The 22,454-nt window shown below is 37.2% G+C and overlaps 1 protein-coding gene across 1 annotated transcript in view; it reads right to left on the reverse strand.

Moving 5' to 3' along the window:
* SLC35F2 (solute carrier family 35 member F2) overlaps nt 1–22,454 on the reverse strand; it is a 73,399-nt gene that overhangs the window by 23,081 nt on the left and 27,864 nt on the right. The window contains exons 2-3 of the mRNA XM_020996174.2: nt 5,537–5,712; nt 4,324–4,451 (exon numbers count right to left, since the gene is read on the reverse strand). Of these exons, the coding sequence (XP_020851833.1) occupies nt 4,324–4,451; nt 5,537–5,712 (304 nt within the window). The remainder of the gene's footprint in view (nt 1–4,323; nt 4,452–5,536; nt 5,713–22,454) is intronic.

The raw sequence follows: 22,454 nt of genomic DNA on the forward strand, positions 1-22,454 counted from the left end.
CATGCTAATAATGTTATTAGAAAAACTGTTAATAAGAAAGTCAGAATTTTCCAAGCACTACCAATCTCCTTTCTTCCTTTAAACTAACTGGTGGTTGCCTTTTTCCACCCTATTCTCTGACTGCACTAAGAAAAGATACTAAATTCAATTAATTCTAAGCACCTTAAGGGCAGGGGCTATGCTTTATATTTCTTCTGTATTCAATAATTCATTCAGTACCTTCTACGTACAGAGCATTGTGCTAGTCCCTGGGGGGAGACAGATAGAAAATTGTCCTAAGGCATTGTCCCTGTCTTTCAGAATTAATACTCCAATAAGTTCTAAGCTCTCTGCGTCCTGAGCAACCCCAGACATTATTAAGCTCAATAAATACTTCTTGGTTGGCTGTTCAGATCCTTTGAGTCTCTCTATTTTGGTGTAAGCCTGGATAAAGTCCTACAAACAGAAATCACCTAAGCTTATTCTTTTCAAATAGACTTTATTTTTTATATTGAAGACCTAACTTCTATATTTCAAAATTAAATAATGTCTTTGGTGTGGAACAGTACTGAATAGGTACCAATGAAAGATATGGGAAAGAACCTCAAATGCGAAATAGTACTGTTACCCAAAGGAAACAACAACTCTATAGAACCGTAGCAAATGAAACTTCTTAAATACTGACCTTTTTCCTCTTGGTTCTGGAAAATGGAAATATTTTGCTCCAAATTTATCATTTCGTTTCTAATCATACAAACCAACTGGGAATGCTAGCTCCCAAAAATCTCTCAGAAAAATAACAGGGATAGGGACTGGGCCTGCGATTAGTATAGAGGACCCCCAGGTAAAGAAATTTCCTTTACCTTGAAAATCAGGCAGCACCTACAACTTGCAGACAGAGAGCTGCCTAGAGCAACTTTAAATGACCTGCTCAGGGTTATGCTGCCAAAATGGGTCAGAGGAGAAGATGGAGGAGGATTAGGAGGACGAGGAGGAAGAAGATGAGGAGAATTAGGAGGAAGAGAAGAAAGAAGAAGGAAGGAAGGAAGGAAGGAAGGAAGGAAGGAAGGAAGGAAGAAGGAAGGAAGGAAGGAAGGAAGGAGAAGAAAGAGAGAGAAGGAAAGAAAGAGGAAGGAAGGAAGGAAGGAAGGAAGAAGGAAGGAAGGAAGGAAGGAAGGAAGAAGGAAGGAAGGAAGGAAGGAAGGAAGGAAGGAGAAAAAAGAAAGAGAGAGAAGGAAGGAAGGAAGGAGAAAAAAGAAAGAGAGAAGGAAGGATGGAAGGAAGGAAGGGAGGGAGATAGGAAGGAAGGAAGGGAGGAAGGAGAAAAAAGAAAGAGAGAGAGAAGGAAGGAAGGAAGGATGGAAGGAAGGAAGGGAGGGAGATAGGAAGGAAGGGAGGAAGGGAGGAAGGAAGGAGAAAAAAGAATGAGAAAGAGAGAAGGAAAGAAAGAATAAGGAAGGAAGGAAGACTAATTATAGTGCTGGGACAGGCTAATTATAGTGCTATGTCTGAAATCAGGCAGATCTGGGCTCAGCTCTGGCCTCTGACACTTATTAATAGTTACATGATTCTGGACAGGTCGTTTAGCATCTAAGATAGGTTGGAATCTGCTACTGGTGAAAAATCTCCATAGCATTCTGGCTTGACAGAGTCTTCTGACATTTACAGATCCTTCTAAGTATCTAACATTTACAAAGGGCTTTAAAGGTTACAAAGCACTTGTTATCTCATTTGAGCTTCACAACAGCAATTTAGGTACTGAAGTTATTAAGCGATACTCTCACTCTGAAAAAATCAGGAACAGTTACGTATTCTAAGGAAGACATTAAATGACTGTGGTCCTCATCCTTCCCTTAGGGTCTCCATATCGTCAGAGACCCACAGAACTTTAGAGTCACAAGGGACATCAGTGGCCTTCTAGTGCCATTCATAGTTGAAAGAAGTCCCTGTAATAACATATCCAATCCAACCTTCATTTGAAGAGCTCCAGTAAGGAGGAATCTACCAATGTGGCCATTCCACTTTGTGGCAGATCATTGTTAGGAAGTTTTTCCTGACATCAAGCCTACCTCTTCTTCTTCACAATTTCTACCTGTTGCTCCTAGGTTCAAGCCCCTGGGACTCAACAGAACAAATCTAACTCCCCTCCCATATGACATCCCTTTAAATACTTGAAGACGGTTACCACGTCTCCCCTTAGCCTTTTCTTCTCCAGGATAATTATCCTCAGTTCCTTCAACTAATCCTCAGATGACATGGACTTAAGGCCCTTCATCACTCTGGTTGCCCTCCTATGGTTACTCTTTAGGTTATTTATGTCCTTCAGACTCATTTGAAAAGTTACACTAGAACACTAGTTCTTAAACATTTGGTCTCAGACCACTTTATACTCTTAAAAATTATTGAGGAGCCCAAAAAGCTTTTATGTGGGTTGCAGCTATAGATATTGGCTGTATTCGAAATTAAAACACCTTAGTGTTATCATGAAAACAGTTTTGACCTTAAGGACCCTCTAAAAGGGTCCCAGGGACCTTCACAAGTACTCAGTCCACACTTTGAGAATGCTGAACTGGGCTACAGACACACTCAGCTCAACAAGTTACTAAAAGTAGTGGTGACTTTCCTCATTTAAAAAACCTGAATAAAACAAGAAAACTCTTGGCAATGGAGGTTTAGGTAGGGGGTCAAATGGTGCAGAGAAGGAACACAATTTCTATGATCCAGAGCCACCCTACCTATCAACTCTGGTTCCCATTATTTCCCAACACAAATCCTCCTCTCTTTATTATCAGAGTGTAGTATTCTGATTAGCATAAGTTCTAGAATGATGAAGGTACCAGTACTTCCCTAGACCACATTTGGAGTGTGGGGGGTTTTATTTTATTTTAGTTTTAAGCACCTTTTTTAGAAGGGATATTGAAAAACTCAAAGGTGTCCAGAGGAAGACAATCAAACTTACAACTATACTAGTATAGTAACTCTAAACCATCCCTTTCAGAGGATGATTAAAAAAACTGGAGATGTTTAGCATGGAAAAGAGAAGACTTCATAGGAAACTTAATAACATGGGCAATTGATATCAAATAGCTTGCCTTCTCAAGGAGGGAATGGGGCAGGAGGAAGGGAGAAAATTTGGAACTCAAATTGCTTTTTTATTATTGTTAAAAATTGGGAAAATTTGATGAAATAAAAAATTTTTTAATGTGAAAGGCTATAACAAAAAAAAAAGGGATTGGACTAGTTCTGTTTTGCTCTAGAGGGCAAAACTAGGATGAATGGGTGGAAATTATAGGGAAGACATATTTTAGCTCAACATCAGGGAAAAAGTTCCAATAAATACTGTGAAAAATGAAGAGGGCTGCCCGAGGCAGTATTGGGTTTCTCTTGACTAGAGTTTTTCAAGTAAAGACTTTGCGATTACTTACTGGGTATGCAAATTTTAAAGCAACACATAGATGTCAACTATAATTATTGCTGTTATGGTGGAATCCAGCTCTAGCTCTATTTTTTTTAATTGGCTTTCCGTAGTCACTTCAGTCCATATTGAAAACCCCCTTCACTGACTTTTCTGGGGTAAATTGGAAGGGAATAAGCATTTATTAAGTGCCTACTATGTGCCAGGCACTGAGCTAAGCACTTTACAAATACTATCTCATTTGTGTCTGCTTCATACTCTGGTACATTTAGTCATAAACTCTCACTATGTGGAGACTCCAGATGCAGTAAACACTCGAATTCCAAAACACGTCCTTTTCCAAAATGTCATTTCTAAATTAGTTGTTTGAAACCTGGAATGCATTTGCCCACAGAAGCAATGTTATAAATGATGAGTAGCTTTCCAGACTGGCCCACAGAAGCCTATTTGGCTCATGCTGAAAGATTAATCTTTGAATTCAAGAAACTCAGACTACTTCTTCTGTCTAGGTTCTCTCATTCTCATTCTCAAATCTCTATCTGCCTGCAGCGTAGGATCTATGAATCTTTTTGCTTCCTATATGTTGTGTTTGAGCATTCGGTAAAACAGTTGTTCTCATCAGCACAGCATTCCCCACTAGTCAAATGTTTATGACTGTTTGAGTTGTTGATGTAGTAACGAGCCCTAGTGTTAACAGTTTTGTCACTGATTAGCTTGAGCACGTTTTCACTAATTCCTGGAAACATTACTCATGATAGCATATGCTCCATGAAAAACTGACAGTATTCACCTATATAGAGAGTTTGTTTGGATTTGGTTTTCTTTTTTTCCCCAATGAGCAATCTCCAACACAGTCTGGTCACTGACACTAAATGCAATGATTCACTTGAAGTTCTAAAATCTAAAATGGAAAAGGAGATTCAGCTTACCTGGACACTCGTGAGGGTAGTATACTGGTAAGCTCTGACAATCAGGTAATTAGCCTCCACATCAGCTAGTCCCAAGAAGATGTACTTCCACCATTTTCCTTTCAGGATGTGCAAAAGGTTCTCGGTACCTCATCAGAGAAAGATTTGGCATATATGTTAATCATAAATGAAATGTTACTTCTTTAGTTAATAGTGTAAAATCAAAAACCATCTATTTCTTCTTTTGTCATGGTTCTTGAATGCATCCCTTTTTCATTTTCACTCTAGTTCAAATCCTGATTAATGACTTACCTCTCAGCTAGACTATTGTAATAGCCTTCTAACTTCTCTCTATACATCTATGGGATTCTTAACCTGGGTCCCTGAACTTGTTTTGATAACATTTTGATAGCTATTTCAATATAATTGGTTTCCTTTAGAACCCCAAGTGTTTCATTTCATGCACTTAAAAACGTTCTTCTAAGATAAAGGGTTATTAGGTATCACCAGACTGCCAAAGAGATTGATGACATTAAAAAAATGTTAAGAACCCCTGCCCTAGTTCAAACTCTGAACCTCACAACCTTTCACCTGTACTTCCCATCCCATGAAACCCATCCTACATACTACTACCACGGTAATCTTTGTAAAGCACATTTAGTTCATGTTATTCCCCAAATCAAAAATTTTAATGGTTCCCCATCATCTGCAGAAACTCCTTAGCATTGCATTAAAGATCCTCCACAATTCACCCCAGCCTGCCTTTCTGGCCTTTTTCTCTTTCATGCATCTCCCACTCCAGACAAACTTCAGACTTTTGTTCACATTGTTCCCTTTCCTAAAATCCTCTTCCCTCTCACCTCTGAACATCATTTGAAATACTACCTATTATTTGATACCCATATCAATTGCCAGATCTCCCATAGAAGCTTCCCTGATCTCACAGAAAGAGAATTCCTTTCTCCTCTATATTCTTGTAAGAACTGGAAAATTCAAGACGTGCTCAACAAATGGAGAAAACTACAGTTTGAGTGAAGCATATAGTATTTGAAGGTGAGTAGTAGCAGTTATGGCTGGAAAAGTAATTGAGGCTAGGTTGTAGAAGGCCTTGAATGTCAGTTAAAGGAGTTTAGACTTTAGGAGATGGGGAGCCACAAAATGATTGGATGGGGTGAGGTAGCAGCAAAGTAGTCAAGGACCTTAGTATCCGAAAGATAGGGCCTGTTTTACACACCTGGTCGAAATGCCAACATTGTTGTATAAATGAAAAACAGTAAACAATAGTTGATAAAACTCTGAAGCATAGGAGTGTTCACTTTGTACTTGTCTGCCAAATACTGGCTGGTGACAGCTGTCCCACAGATACACAAGGACAGCATCTGGCCTAGAGCAATTGTTTTCAAGATGTTCCTGGAAATGAAAAAATAAAATAATATTAGTCTGCAACAAGCTAACAGCTTAAGAAAATTAACATTCTATTTTAAGCATAAAAAAGTCTAATATTTCCAAGTGTACACACATGCACAACACGTACAGATAACAGATAACAAGCCAGTTATTCTTGAGCTACTGATTCTCCTATTTCTCAGAATTCTGCTTTTTGCCCCCTTTACCCCATCTCTAAGATACACACTTCCCAAACACTTTTGAGTGTCCATTTTTAATGGTTTTTCTGCGGCACACTGCAAATTTTTAAAAATAAGATAGAATTTGGATCAAAACCATCTTATAGAATTCCTAAAAGAAATAATTGGCATTTACATAGAACGTTTCAAGTTTGCAGAGCCCTCACATGCATATAGTGAACATGCTGTACACATCCATAATCTTGTTTGATTTTCTCAGGGTCACTATGAATACTATGGCCACAACTGTCCCCCCTTTTATAGATGAAGAAAATGAAACTCGTCCAATTAAGTGATTTGCTCACAGTCGTTCAATTATTAAGTGCCAGTGGTAGGATTTGAAACACAAGTCATCCAAATTCTTAGTCCAGAACTCTTCAACTTTGCTTTTCAGCTTTATCTCATGTAGTTCCCTTGCATGGTCCTGTTAAACTGGACTACTCACTGTTCCTTGAACTTATCCTGCTCTTCCCATATTCCTTACAGTCTAAACTCATATCATCCCTTATTCCAAAAACGTATGATCTTAAAACTCACGCTGTAATCTCTGCCTGTTCAAATCCTTTCATTCAAGTTCCAGATCAAATGCTACCTCCCTCAGCAATCTGTCTCTTCCTCCCTCAGCTTCCCCTCCACTACCAACATGTGAACACACACACACACACACACACACACATATACACACACACACACACACACACACACACTCTCACACCCCCATATACTGCAATTGGAGGTAATCTGTCTTCAGACATCTTAAAGTATCCTATACTTGTCCTATGCACGTATTCCCTCTCATATTTTCATTATTTGTTTGGTTTTTTAAGCAGAAAACAAGCTTCTTGAAGGCAGGGACCACCAATTATTGATCTTTGAAAATGCATTGCCTTGCATCTAGCAAGTACTTGAACATGATTAATGAATGTTTTAAGTTTAATTAAATTACATTCTAGCGAAGTCACTATTTGTGGTGCAAAGATACCACAAAAGGCTCTTACTACACAAAGCATAGTGCTGTACAGTCCCATTTGCATTTGGCCATACCTTGATCTCTTTCCAAATCTAAGTATATGGCTTATCCATTTTTCAGCAAAAATGACAGTTTGACCATAGGCTCAGAACAATGCAAACAATGTCTGAGATGTTGAGATAGTATAAATACTGTATTCTGCTGGGCAACATTTTATCTTGAAAATATTTCTTGTTTTTTTTTTTCCTTCTTGTGCCATTATACCAAAAAAGCTAGCATAGTCTCATTAAGGCAAAACATGCATATTCTTCATCTTCAAAAGAATTTATCTTATACCAATGAAAGAAGGTAATTTTTACCCTGAATATAAATTAACTTAATCTGTGGGTTAAGTTAATTCATCTATTAATACTATTTACCTTAGAATCTCTCATAAATCCTCTATATACTCATTTTTAGTTCTAACTGGTTTTTTTCATTAGAGTATTCACATTTTTCCAATATTTTTAAGGACTCAAAAAATTCTGAGTCTAAATCATCTCAAGGAACTGGTCATTTCAATGAGAAATAACAATCTTTCACTACATATAACATCCTATTTGGAATATGGTGACTTTTAAAAATACCAGGTCTATGATATCTAAGATAATTTTTCACTCAAAAAGAAATACATACAGTTCAATAAATTCTATAATCCTACCTCTTCTGGTTCTGCTCAGTTAAACCTTTCCTTTTCAAAAGTCAGCCAATATTTAGAAGCTCCTTCTATGTAGCCAAAATTGTTCTAGATCAGGGTTCTTTTTTTTCCTTCTTGTTTTAAAACTGCATCAAGCCAGAAGTATAATGGCCACTCACAGGCCTGATCCCACCGCTAATCAATCTGTACAGAGGCTTTGACCTTCTCTATTCACAACCTAGGCCAGTTTGCCCCTCCTGAAGCAGCTTGGTCACTCCCCACTCCCACTGACTGACCAGGTGTTGGACTCAGTATAGACATTCAATGGCCTTAACCCACTGTAACTCAGAACTCCTGATCTCAAGCAATCTGCCACCTTCAGCTTTCCCAACAGCAGAGACTCCAGGCCATGTGCCACCTAGATTATGGCACCATGATCCAAGTAAAGATATGGTTAACTAACTGAAAGAATTCAATCCAAGGGTGTGCTGGTAAATGTTTAACAACTGACTCTTTTATATATAATATATACACACACTCAAATGTGTGTGTGTGTGTATATGCATGCATACATATATATACACACACAATACATACACACATATGTACATACATACACAACACATTTTAAAGTTTAATTTGCATTATTAAGATTTACTCCATCACTTTCTTAAGTCTAAACAATAAGTCAAGCCCTAAATTTGTAGTTTTCACTGGTTTCTGAGGTATAAATGCTCACACTGAAAATTTAATAATGGCTCCCTTGTGAGCTGGCTCCAGCATACACAGATTAAAGCCCATGACCTAATCATAGGAGCATAGGATTTTGAGCAGGGAGAAACCTCAGAGATCACCTAGTCTAACTCCCATTTTTACAGATAAGAAATTTGAACTTTTCCTACAAAATAGAATTCTCTGTTAAATTCACAAGAGTACAGCAATTACTAATGCCTATATAATACATATATATACACACATATCTTTGCAGCTGTGTGTGTGTGTGTGGTGTGTGTGTGTGTGTGTGTGTGTGTGTGTGTAAAACACCTGAATTTCAAAATCTTGAGACTTTTAAGAGCAAAATTTTCCTCACTGGGAAGAATGATAACTCAGAGACAGAGTTGGTGCCAGAGCTTTGAAGACGAGGGACATGCTTCCTTCCTGCTTTGATAGAAAACATATGTGGTTCTAGACTCACTTCAAGTCAACTTCTGACTCCCCACACTACTTTTCTACCTCTACTTCAGTAACTTTCTCATGCTGGAAATGCCTCCACCCCTGTCACCTCTTCCTCCTGTGGATGAGATCCTCCATTTGAAGAAATATACAAGCCATCCATGCTCACCTCTAATCCTGCTCAACTTCTGACTCTCAGCATGAATTTTCTACTTTGTCCCCATGTGAGTACCTTCTTCCCTATTCCCCCGGATTTTTAGCTCTCTTTTATCTGTTGCCATCCGCTATCATAGTACAAAGAGGAGGGAATTTCTTTCTTCTGCCTGTATTTCTATTTCCATCATTTAGTTTAGTACTTCCACATAGTAAGTACTAAGTACCTAATAAATGCTCTATCTATCTATCTATCTATCTATCTATCTATCTATCTATCTATCTTTAGGCAGAGACCCAAGGAGAAAAAGAACAGGCACTGGAAGATAGAAATATAGGTGAAAGTCAGCTCCTCAGCTCCTCAACATGTCCTTCATTTCCAGCTTGCCTTCCTAGGGATTTTGGCGAACTTCTAACTAGGGAAAATTGGAACCTTAATCTACTGGTTGAGTTGAAATATCTCACCCCCATTCTCCTCTTCCCATTTACTTTATGTATTTTTTATTACGTTCTAATTTATATAACTTCTCTATTTTCTGTTTGCTCTCTGCTTAGATAATTGGGTTTGCCTGATAATCACTATTTGAGATGATCATATATGTCACTTGCATTTGGTAGGAGAGGACCAAACCTACAGATACAAGCTTAGGGTACATCTCACCCTTTAAGGGATAGTCACAAGGAAAGAGACTTTAAGCTTAAAAAAAAAAAACACAAACTTTCCCTAGACCAGTAGAAAGGAAGACAGAAATAATTCTAGTGTAATATACCTCTGTCTCAGAGAATACATTGGCTAACCTGTGGCCCTTTCTCCTGCTCCCATCCAGGAAGGAATATAAGTATCCCTTCAGGAGGGAATGGCAAAACTACAGACAGAAGGCTATTTATGCCTTCCCGCGAACCACTTTTAGACTATCCATGTGGACATACATAACCTACATGGGCAATACATTATATACAGTATGTATGTACCTATATGTAGGTATATATAGCTTATATGTGCATCTATAGCACATTTTTATATATACATTTATATATTTTATATATGTATACACACAGAGATAGCTTACATTTATACAGCATTTTAAAGAGTCAGTAAAGTACAATATTTAAATAATTTTATTTGAGCCTCATCACAACAGTGTCAGGTAGGTGATATTAGTATCTCCATTTTACAAATGAGGAAACTATACTTTATGGAAAGGCATAAGATCATGGACTTAGAGTAAGAAAGGGCCTGAAAGGTCACCTAGTCCAACCTCCTTTTACAACATGTGAGGAAATGGGATCAAAAAGATTAAATGATTTGCGCAAGGTTACACAGGTAGAAAGTGACAGAGATTGGTCTGACACTTGACTCAGACTCCAAAGCCACTGCCCTTCTTATTACCCCAGGGGGATCACAGAGCTGGTAAAGATCTGATTTCAAAATTCAAACCTGGGTATTCCTGATTCCAAGTCCAGCACTCTGTCTACTCTGCCATATAGATACATAACTTAAAATCATTAAAAATAAACCTCTAGGTACCTCTTTCATCAACCCTTAACTGACTGATCATTAACAAGTTAAGTGTTACAAGTCACTCCCCAACTGATAAATGGTCAAAGGATATGAACAGGCAGTTCTCAGATGTAGAAATTAAAGCCATCTAGACTCATATGAAAAAATGCTCTAAATCACTATTGATTAGAGAAATGCAAATCAAAACAACTCTGAGGTACCACATCACACCTATCAGATTGGCCAACATGACAAAACAGGAAAATGATAAATGTTGGAGATGTGGGAAAATTGACTAATGCATTGTTGGTGGAGTTGTGAAACAATTCCAACTATTTTGAAGAGCAATTTGGAATTATGCCCAAAGGGCTATAAAATTGTGCACGCCCTTTGACTCAGCAATAGCACTTCTAGGGCTATATCCCAAAGAGATCATACAAATGGAAAAAGACCCACATCTACAAAAAATATTTATAGCAGCTCTTTTTGTGGTGGCAAAGAATTGGACATTGAGAGGATGCCCATCAACTGGGGAATGGCTGAGCAAGTTGTGGTATATGAATGTAATGGAATACTATTGTGCTACGAGAAATGATGAACAGGCTGACTTCAGAAAAACCTGGAAAGACTTGTATGCTCTGATGCTGAGTGAAATGAGCAGAACCTGGAGAATGTTGTATACTGTAACAGCCACATTGTGCAACGCTGATATTGATAGACTTAACCCTTCTCAGCAATACAAGGATCTAAGACATCTCCAAAGGCCTCATGATGGAAAATGCTATCTACATCCAAAGAAAGAATTATGGAGTTTGAATGCAGATCAAAGCATACTATTTGCTATTTTTTTTCTGTTGTGTTTTGTTTCCTCTTTCTGGTGGTTCCTCCTATTGGTTCTAACTCTTACCTACAACATCACTAATGTGAAAATATGTTTAATAGGAATATATATGTATAGTCTATATCAGATTGTGTGCCATCTTGGGGAGGGTAGTGGGGAGGGAGAGGGAGAAAAATTTAAAACTCAAAAGCTTATGGAAGTGATTGTTGATAATTCAAAATAAATAAATTAAAATTAAAAAAAAAACAGTTAAGGGTGACCACTACTTAATATAATCTTGGTCTTTCCTCAGGCCTGAGCAAATTAAATTCACTTTGAATATTTCTTAATTTTGCTAGGGCTTGTCCATGACTTTAAAATGTCTAGCCAGTACCAATAAATGTTGTACTTAGAGGTTTTCCTCTGTTAAAACTCTAATTACTCTTGCAAAAGAGACCCTATCCAAGACTACTTTCCACCAATCCACAAATGTCTTTGATCACTTTCCCTATACCTTGATCAGCAATACACTTCCTTTCTGTTGGACAGGTATGGCATTATGGGTATATCCAATGATTCCAGAATAATAGTGAAATACAGTAAAATACCACTATCCATACAGTCAACCTGAGATTAGCTAAGCTGATATACTGCCACTGGCATGAGACTACAAGATGATACTGTGGGAACTGGCATCACACATGGAAGAGGGAAGAGGATGATATGAGCCCAATGAAACGTGAGAAAAAAAAAGTGATAATCAAGTGTATCTGCATTTCTAAGGCAATAGTCATGAGAGAGGAAGAAATGTGAGAGAAACTAGAACCATTACTTACTTGTACATACATACAACCAAGGAATGTCAGAGGCACTTTTATGGCCTAATGTAATAGGCAAAATTTATAGACTGTATATTAGAATGCCACATTTAGAAATGTGAGCATATACATTTACGTATTTGTTATACTAATTCCAGTGAACAATGTTAATGATGATCATACGATCATGAGCCTTCACAAGAGAGGACAGGGAATAGCAAGTTACCCTCTTTTCACCAAAGAACCAGTAAGCTTTGAGGTGTACTCAAAATAATAAACATCACTATTTTCTTTGTCCTATACATTCAAGGTGTTTTCTGCGCCATCATATACTTAGTGCTGTGGAAAGGCAATTTCTATAGGTCATGGCAAAATGAAAAAGTTTCTTCTAAGGAGCTGTTGAAAAGATGAGAGGGATGGGAAGATGGGGAAGGAGAACCTGGTGTTGGCTCAGATATAACAACAAAAGTACCAAGGGACTTAGCTGAGAAGCAGAAACAGTTCTCCTCTCCACCCCCAACTTTACTATAACCTTTCATGCTAGGGGGAGGAGTCGAGGACAACAGGCCCCAGTTTTCCCCTCTCTGAACAGCTAATGCTTTCCTTTCTACAATCAGAAACAAAAACAAAGACCACAGATACACTATACAATTTCTCCATTATTGTCCTTTCCTAATAATAAAACTTTTGTTAGTTTTTTTTTCTTTTCCAATTCAATTCAATTAAACAAGTATTTATTGAGCATTTACATATTGAAAAAGGTATGCTAGGTATTTTGAGTCCTTGCTCTGCTCTAACATATGAACCAGTCTCAGCCATGCTGCTCAGTCCCTCCAGGCACACTCTCCCACTCTCCCATCTGCTCTAACTCCACATCAATAGATCCCTCCACCCCGCCCCCCCAAGACTTTGTACTCCTCTTTAGGTGTCATTTTCCCTCATTAGACTGTAAATTCCTTGACATTAGGCACCATCTTGTTATATTCCCAGTTCATATCACAGTGCCTAGATCACAGTAAGTGCTTCCTCTAATCCAGCAATGATCTATAAACAAAGTACACATTCACTTACTGAGGACTAACTAAACAAATTGTGGTACACAAATGTAATGGAATATTAATGTTTTATAAGAAATAAGGAGTTTGCTTTTTAAAAATTTTTTTCTTTTTATTTTTTGGCTAGGCAATGGGGTTAAGTGACTTGCCCAGGGTCACACAGCTAGTAAATGTTATGTGTCTGAGGCCGGATCTGAACTCAGGTCTTCCTGAAATCAGGGCCAGTGCTCTATCCACTGCACCACCTAACTGCCCCGGGAAATAAGGAATTTGAAGAATACAAAGAAGCATGGGATGAACTAGTGAAAAGTGAAGTAAAACAAGGAAAACAAATTATACAGTAACTACCAAAAATGATAGAAAGAACAATACAAAAAGAAAGAAGAAAGAAAGAAACTATATACTATGTAACTATAATGACCAAGGACGGCCTTAAAGAAAGAGATATCAGAATTCACCAACCTCCCTTCTTTGTAGAAGTAGAGGACCACAGGCATGGAACAGTGTATTTAGTTCCAGACTTGGTTGACATATTGGTTAGTTTTGATAAGGCTTTTTTTCTCTCTCTTTTTTATTCTTTTTTTTATAAGGAATATTTCTCTGGGTGGGGGAAGGGAGAGTTATATGGGGAATGGAGGTAATATTTTTAAATGATCAATAAAAATAAATTTTAAAGGAAATATGCTAGGTGCTTTAGGATACAAAAAGCTTTTCACATAGACATAATCATAGAATCTTATATTTTCAGATCTTCAAGGGGCCTTAGAGTTAAGACCTTCAATGGGCTGGCCATAACCTACACTTCTAGAACTCCCCTTCGTATATGACATACTTCAGCCAAACAGGAAAATTCACTATTGATCATTCTCATCCTCCCTTATTTTGTCTCTGTTCCTATAATTCCTTCATGCCTAGATTAAGTCCCCTCCACATGAGGAAATTCTTCATGTCGTTCAAAGTCCATCTTGGGTACTACCTCTTCAGTGAAACTTTCCTTGATCAACCCCACCCCCAAAGCTTAAGCTGACCTTTACCTCCTCACATTTCTTACAGGATAATGTTTATCCCACTCCTTTGTATTTATCACATCCTCATCTTTATTATGATTTTTTGTACATATCTTGAGATGTTGAAGAAGAAACAGTATTTATATAATGCTTTAAGATTTGAAAAGCACTTTACATGTATTATTTTATGATATATGGCATAATATAATACATGCCACAAGAGCTGTGCAAACAAAGTGTTATGGACAATCAGAGGAGAGAGAAATCAAAAACCACTGTGGGAGATGAAGACAGGGATAAAGAAAAACCTCTTAAAGGAGATCACATGTGAGATGAGACTTGAGGGGCAGACAAGTGGAGACAATATTCTACAAGAAACAAGAGAATATTAAATATGCTCAGATAACCGTGAATAGTCTAGGAGAGTACTAGTGGGAAAGAAGGCTGAAAGGAGATTGGAGAAAATATTAAAGAAGACCTTGAGCTAAGTAGCAAAGTGGATAGAGCATTGCACCTGGAGTCAGAAAGACCTGAGTTCAAATTATGCCTCAGATACTAACTGTGTGACCCTGAGCAAGTCACTTAACTGCTCTCTGCCTCAGTTTCCTCACCTCTAAAGTGGGGATAAAAAATAACACCTACTTCCCAAGGTTATGGTGAGGATCAAATGACATAATATTTATAAAGTGCTTTGTAAATCGTAAAGCACCATATAAATGCTAGTCATGATGATGATGATGATGATGATGACAATCATGATGATTTTGAGGTCAGGCTTTTCCAGCAGAGAGGGATATAATCAAAGCTGTGCTTCAAATACTCAAATTAACTACAAAGGACCTATGCAAGAACACATTATCTGTACCAAGAGAAAGAACTGATAAATTAAAAAAGAACTGATAAATACAAGTATTTATAGGACAGTTTTACACATACATACATATTTGTGTCTAATGGTAGACATCTCCAGGGCAGGGGGGAGAGAAGAAAAAAAGGGGAAAAAGTTACATGATAACTTTATTATATATTTAAAAGGAATAGCAAGTTGTATGTAACAGATTTGCTGTTTCATGTGCAATCATCTCTTTCTATTCTACTACGTTATGGAAGTGCCTGTTTTATTGAAGTTCAGAACAAAATAAATTTTTAAAAAAGAAAATGTGATAATGTAGAATGGATTGGGCAGGTACAGTAGAGTGACACCCATATCACTATTATAATAACCTAGTCTATAAGTCCTAAACACTTGAACTAAGGTGATAGATAGTTGCCAATGGAAAGGAGAAAATAGAGAGGAAAGATACTATGGAAGCAGAATACATTGTATTGATCTGTTCACTGCCCTTTGAAGCTAGAATTTGAGCTAATTTGCATGAATACTTAAGATTACTCATTATCCCTTCCCTTCACTTAATAAATACTTGGTTGCTTTCTTTATTCTTTCTCAATGCGACAAATCACAGAACCCCTTGCTCTCTATCAGTGAATCAATCAACAAGCATCTGGTTTTTTTTATTTTCTTTTGCTTTTTGGTGAGGCAATCGGGGTTAAGTGACTTGCCCAGGGTCACACAGCTAGTGTCAAGTGTTTGAGGCTGCATTTGAATTCAGGTCTTCCTGACTCCAAGATCAGAGCTCTATCCACTGCCGCCATCTAGCTGCCCTCAACAAGCATTTATTAAGCACCCACTCTATGCCAGGCTCTGGGATAGATGCTATGAATATAAATAAAAAGTGAACTAGTAAATCAAATGGATGAATATTTACAAGAAGATAAACTGCCCAGATTAACAGAAGAAAAACAGAATATTTAAATTCCTTATCTTAGAAAAAGAAATCAAACAAGCCATCAACGAGCTCCCTAAGAAAAAATCCCCAGGATCAGATGGATTTACAAGTGACTGGTAACAAACACTTAAGGAACAATTAAGGTCAATATTATATAAATTATTTGAAAAAAATAGGTGGAGCCCTAGCAAATTCCTTTAATGGCACAAATACAGTTTTGATACCTAAACAAGGGAGAGCAAAAACAGAGAAAGAAAACTATAGATCAATTTCCTTAATGAATATCAATTCAAAAATTTTAAATAAAATATACAAGCAAGGATATTATAGCAGTATATGACAAAGATCATATATACTAAGACCAGGTAGGATTTATACCAGAAATGCAGGGCTAGTTCAATATTAGGAAAACTATTGGCATAATTGACCATATCAATAATAATAACAACAAATTCATATGATTGCAACAATAGATGCAGGAAAAGCTTCTGACAAAATACAACACCCATTTCTATTAAAAACACTAGAAAGCATAGAAATCAATGGAGCCTTCTTTAAAATGAGTTGTTTTTCAGTCATTTCCAACTCTTTGTGACCTCATTTGAGGTTTTCTTGGCAAAGATATTGGAGTGGTTTGCCATTTCCTTTTCCAGCTTATTTTACAGATAACAACTAAGGCAAACAGGGTTAAATGTCTTACCCAGGGTCACATAGCTAGTATCTGAAGATGAGTCTTCCTGAGTTCAAGCCCAGCCACTCTATCCATTGCACCACCTAGCTGTCCCAAAAGGATAAGTAGTATCTATCTATCTAAAACCAAGAGCAAGCATCATATGTAACAGGGATATACATGAAGCCTTTCCAATAAGATGGGAATGAAGCAAGGATGTCCATTATCATCATTATTATTCAATATCACATTAGAAACGTTAGCTATAGCAATAAGACAAGAAAAAGAAATTGAAATAATAAAAATAGGCAATGAGGAAACAAAGCTATCACTCTTTGCAGATGATGATATACTTAGAGAACCTTAGAGAATGAACTAAAAAAACTAATTGAAATGATTGACAACTTCAGCAAAATGCAGGATATTAAATAAACCTACAGAAATCATCTGCATTTCTATATACAACCAATGAAACCCAGGAGGAAGAGAAAGAAAGAGTAATTCCTTTTTAAAATAACTGCAGACAATAAAGAATACTCGGGAGTTCACCTGCCAAGACAAACTTATATGAACACAATTACAAAACACTTTTTGTACAAATAAAAACAGATCTAAATAATTGGAGAAATATGAATTGCTCACGGTTAGGCCAAGATAATATAATAAAAAATGACAATTCTACCTAAGTTAACCTACTTATTCAGTGCCATACCTATCAAACTACCAAAGAATTATTTTATGTAGCTAGAAAAATAGCAACAAAATTCATCTGGAAGAACAAAAGGTCAAGAATATCAAGGGAATCAACCCCAATTGCCTCACTAAAAAAAAAAACCAAAAACCTCCCCCCCCCAAAAAAAAGGGAATCAATGAAGGAAGGCAGCCTACCAGTTCCAGATTTCAAACTATATTACAAAGCTGTAATCATCAAAACAAGTTGGTACTGGCTAAGAAATAGAGTGATGGATCAGTAGAATAGATTAGGTACACAATACACTGTAGTAAATGACCACAGTGTTTGAAAAAGCCAAAGATCCAAGCTTTTGGAATTAGAACTCAATATCTGACAAAAATTGCTGGGAAAACTAGAAAACAGTCTGGGAGAAACTAGGCATAGATCAACATCTCACACCATATAAGGTCAAAATGGATAAATGCCTTAGACATAAAGGGTGATATAATAAGTTAATAGAACATGGAAAAATGTTATCTGTCAGGTCTACGGATAAGAGAAGAGTTTATGACCAAACAAGAAATAGAAAGGATTACAGGAAGTAAAATAGATAATTTTGATTACATAAAATTAAAAGGCTTTTGCACAAACAAAATCAATGCAGCAAAAATTAGAAAGAAAATAGGAAACAGGAAAATTTTATAACAAATTTCTCTGATAAAGGCCTCACTTCTCAAATATATAGGGAACTGAGCCAAAATTTACTGAAATGAGAGCCATACCCCAGTTGATAAATGGTAAAAGGATATGAACAGGCAGTTTTCAGAAGAAGAAATCAAAACTATCAATAACCACATCAAAAATGCTCTAAATCACTACTGATTAGAGAAATGAAAATTAAAACAACTCTGAGATGTTAGCCCACACCTATCAGATTATGATAAAAGCTACAGGGGATGTGGAAAAATTGGTACACTAATGTACTGTTAGTAAAGTTGTAAACTGATCCGACCATTCTGATGAATAATTTAGAAGCCCAAAGATCTATCAAACTATGTCTACCCTTTGACCCAGCAATACCATTACTAGGTCTGTATCCCAAAGAGATCAAAGAAAAATAAGAGGACATATATGCACAAAGATTTTTATTGCAGCTCTTTTTGTGGTGGCAAAAAATTGGAAATTGAGGGGATGCTTATTGAGGAATGCCTGAAGAAGCTGTAGTATATGATTGTGGTAGAATATTATTGTGCTTTAAGAAATGATGAGCAGGATGATTTCAGAAAAACCTGGGAAGACTTACATGAACTGATGCAAAGTGAAATGAACAGAACCAAGAGAACACTGTACATAGTAAAAGCATTATTGTAAGACTGATCAACTGTAAAAGACTTAGCTACTTTGATCAAGACAATGATCCAAGATGATTCCAAAGGATCCATGATGACAAATGCTATTGACCTCCAGAGAGAAAACTTATGAACTCTGCATGCAGGTTGAAGCATACTTTTTAAACTTTTAAATTTTTATTGTTTTATTTTATTTGTGTTTTCTTTTGCAATGTGGCTAATGTGTTTTCCATGGCTTCATGTATAGAACTGATATCAAACTGCCTGCTTTCTGAGAAAGCAGGGTGAGAAACAGGCCAGAGGAAGTGAGAGAATTTGGAACTCAAGTTTTTTTAAATATTAAAAATTTATTAACATGTAATTGGGAAATAATTTTCAAAAATTATTAAAAAGTTAATTTTTAAAAATATTTTTAAAGTTAGTGAATTTAAGGAGATGGCACTTGAGCAAGGCTTGAGGGAGTTAAGACTTCTAAGAGTTGGAAATAAAGGATGGACAGCATTCCAGGAATGGGGATTTTCATGCTCAGAGAAGCAGAAAATCTAAGACTCTAACATATATCAGGCTATTTGATCAAGCAAAGTGCTCAGCCTGAGTTATGAATCCAGACTATGAGTCTAGACCCGCAGATTAATAGGACCAGAAACTCACTGAGAAGATACATCAAATCCATGACCAAAAACTGAATTTGCTTTAGGAAAAGATATTAGTCCAGATCAGAGCAGCCTTCTCTTAAGCAAGAGAGCTCCTAACACCTGGTAGCAGGGAAAAGATGAGTTTAGCACTACTTCTGTCCCATTCTTACAACTAAAGATTCCAACTGGCTCCTCTTCCTCCCCTAAGCAACAAGAGAATGGCCAGATTCTGATGCTGAAAAATGCAAATCTACTTCTAAAATGTTTGCTAATGTAATTAAATCCATTCTATCATTTTCAGTAATGGACTTTGAACTATAAGTGCCAAATGAAAGGCAAGTAGTTGAATATTTGTTCCTCACTAAAATCTCACAAAATTCCTGCAGTAAAAACAGAATTTTGTCCATCTGAGCACAATGGGGGAAGCTGTTTCACAGCCATTAACTGTAACAGTCTTGAGCTCGGGTTGTACAGTAGCCTTTAGATGCAGAGGTATAGGAATATTTCTTGGCTTCAAGTCACAATGACCTCATCGATAATGGAAGAGAGATATAGAAGCTGTGAACTGAGAGGGAACTGAGGACAAAGAGAGAAGAGACAGACGGAACTCACCAAAACACCAGAGGGAGGCAAATAGTTTTTCTTACAAGGACAGAATTTGGGCAGGGCCATAGATAACCTGCATTTTAGCATAGTTTGTGATGTTCCTTTACCTCCATCTGATAAACACTGGTACAGCCTACCAAAGCCCTTTGTTCTCTGAGGGTTGCTGGCCTAAGTAATATGAGACTGCCCAGAGGGTATATCCTGTCACGGTTTTCAAAAGGAACTTGCATTGAAGACAAATATGAATGGCAGGATATGGTCTCAGACTAGTATGACAAGTCAGTTTCATCCTACATACAGACCAAGAGTCAGGAATCCAAGAATTTGGGTGAAGGATGGAAATGACGAAATCCTGATTGCATTATTGTTTATTATCATATATTTATAGGAATGATGATTATCACTGTTGCATAAGAACATTAATCCAATGTTTTGAAAACACTAATTTTTTTGTTACTTTATTTGACCTTTCTTTCCAAGCCAACCTAAAGTATATCTCTTAGCCTTATCTTCTACACCCACCAAGGAATCATTTGGACTAGAAAACATAATCCTGTGAGTTTCTTTGATCTTCCTAAAATGCAGATCTAATCCTCATTCAATAAATTCCAGTGGCTCCCTATTAGCTCCATGATCAAATACAAAATCCTCTGTTTGACTTTTAAAGCCCTTTATAGCTTGACTCCTTGCTACCTTTCCAATCTTCTTATACCTTACTTCCTTCCACATACTCTGCAATCCAGTGATTCAAACCCTGTTGCTGTTCCTCCCAGGTAACACTGTAGCTCCCAGCTCTGGTCAAAATTTTCGCTGACTTTGCCATGACCAGAAGTCTTTCCCTCCTCAGCAATGGTTCCTCACTGCCTTTTGACTTCCTTCAAGGCTCAGCAAGAAGCCTTTCCCAGTCCTGTTTAATCTGAGTTCCTTTCTTCAGAGAGTATCTCTGATTTATCTTGTATAGATCTTGTTTGCACATATTTGTTTGCTGTTGTCTCTTCCTATTAGACCATGAATTCCTTGAGCACAGGGCCTGGTTTGGTTTTGTTTGGGCCTTTATATCCCCAGCACTTAGGAGAGTACCTAACACATAACAGATGCTTAATAAATGCTTGTTGACTTGATCTTTTGTTTATTTTAAACTACAGTTTTCAGCTAAAGGTTTAAAAAAAACCCTCAATTATGAAGAAATAGATTTCATTCCTGGAGCCCTCGACTCTTGCTTATTTGAATATTCCTGATTCTTCTTAAGAACTCCCAATTTAGGTCATCCTTCCCATCTGATTACGAAGTGAGGTTCAAATTAACTGCAAATATATATTCTTTGAGTTCAAAGCACACATTCAAAGTTAATTAATATAGCAATAAAGGTATCCTATTAGGTTTTCCCTGCACTTCAATGATAGGAAATTATAATGTTGGGGTTAATGGTCTTACATAAAATGTGATTTCTTAGAGGGGATCTGAAAAATCCACCACACCTGCCAAGTCATTGAGTGATTTGGGGATAAATTAATCATTTTAACCCATTTAAAAAATATAGGAACCATATTCATTTGGTCAAAATCTCTACATTTAGCAGCACAAAATCAATCTCATTGGCTTGCCTAAGGCATGTTACATCAGGCTGCAGAAAATGCTAGACAATAAAATTATATGAAATAATTCTGTCTACTGAGAAAGATCACGAATAAGAATGTGATTTATTATATCTTTTTTATTCCTAAACTTTTAAAATACAAAAATTCAGTCACCATAATGTCACAGCCCTCACAACCTTAGGGCTAAAAGAAAAGGGAGCTTGCAGCTACCTGCCGTAGAGAATTATGCCACCCACAGTAAAGAACTATGTCATTTGGGATTAAAAGTGAACATTAGGTATTAATTTGAGGCTGGTCTGTGGAGTAGATGATGTGAAAGCTAGCCCCTAGATAGAGAGTATTTGTGACATAGCAACATGCATATTGAAATTCTGAGTGTGTGAAAAACAGGAGGCCTATGGAAACAGAAAGTTAATTAACATGAGTATGTGCAGGGAGTAGGACCGAAAGTCAGCATGCAGATCAACGGGTGTGGATTGGTCCAGTGTGGCTCCTCAGACAACACACTGCTTCCTCAGGCAAACCTAAGGAGTGGGAGGGTGACCAAAAAGGCAGCGCATAGATACAGGTGCCCCAGCCTGTGAGATTTAAGGCACATTATTCTTGTAAATATTGTGTGCGTGAAGAGGAGGAATTTGGGTAGCATGGGCCAGTTTTTCATCATAGAGCTGTTTCTATTATGAGCTGACCACTGGTAGTCTAGACTTACAGAGCCAAGAGATAAGAGCTAAGCTACAGCAATGGGGAGACAGAACTCTATAACTCTGCCAGCAGTCCTATCAAGATTACTGAAGATGAAAACCTGGAAATAAAGGGGGTGCCCCTCTACCCATTTCACACTAGCTACACTGCTTTTGGACTTCTTTGGGTCTCCCCATTATACCTTCCTTCCCCAGGAAACTTATCATTGGGAAATCTCATGCCGCAAAATTAAACCCACCCGGTGCTCACATCTCATCTGTACCTCTGCCCCTCTGATTGAACCCTTTAACTGCAGAGCAGAGCCATGGGCTCCAGGGCCTCTATTTAAAGAGGT

Source organism: Phascolarctos cinereus, unplaced genomic scaffold (assembly GCF_003287225.1).
Source record: "Phascolarctos cinereus isolate Bilbo 61053 unplaced genomic scaffold, phaCin_HiC Scaffold_726;HRSCAF=1367, whole genome shotgun sequence".
Classification (NCBI taxonomy): domain Eukaryota; kingdom Metazoa; phylum Chordata; class Mammalia; order Diprotodontia; family Phascolarctidae; genus Phascolarctos; species Phascolarctos cinereus.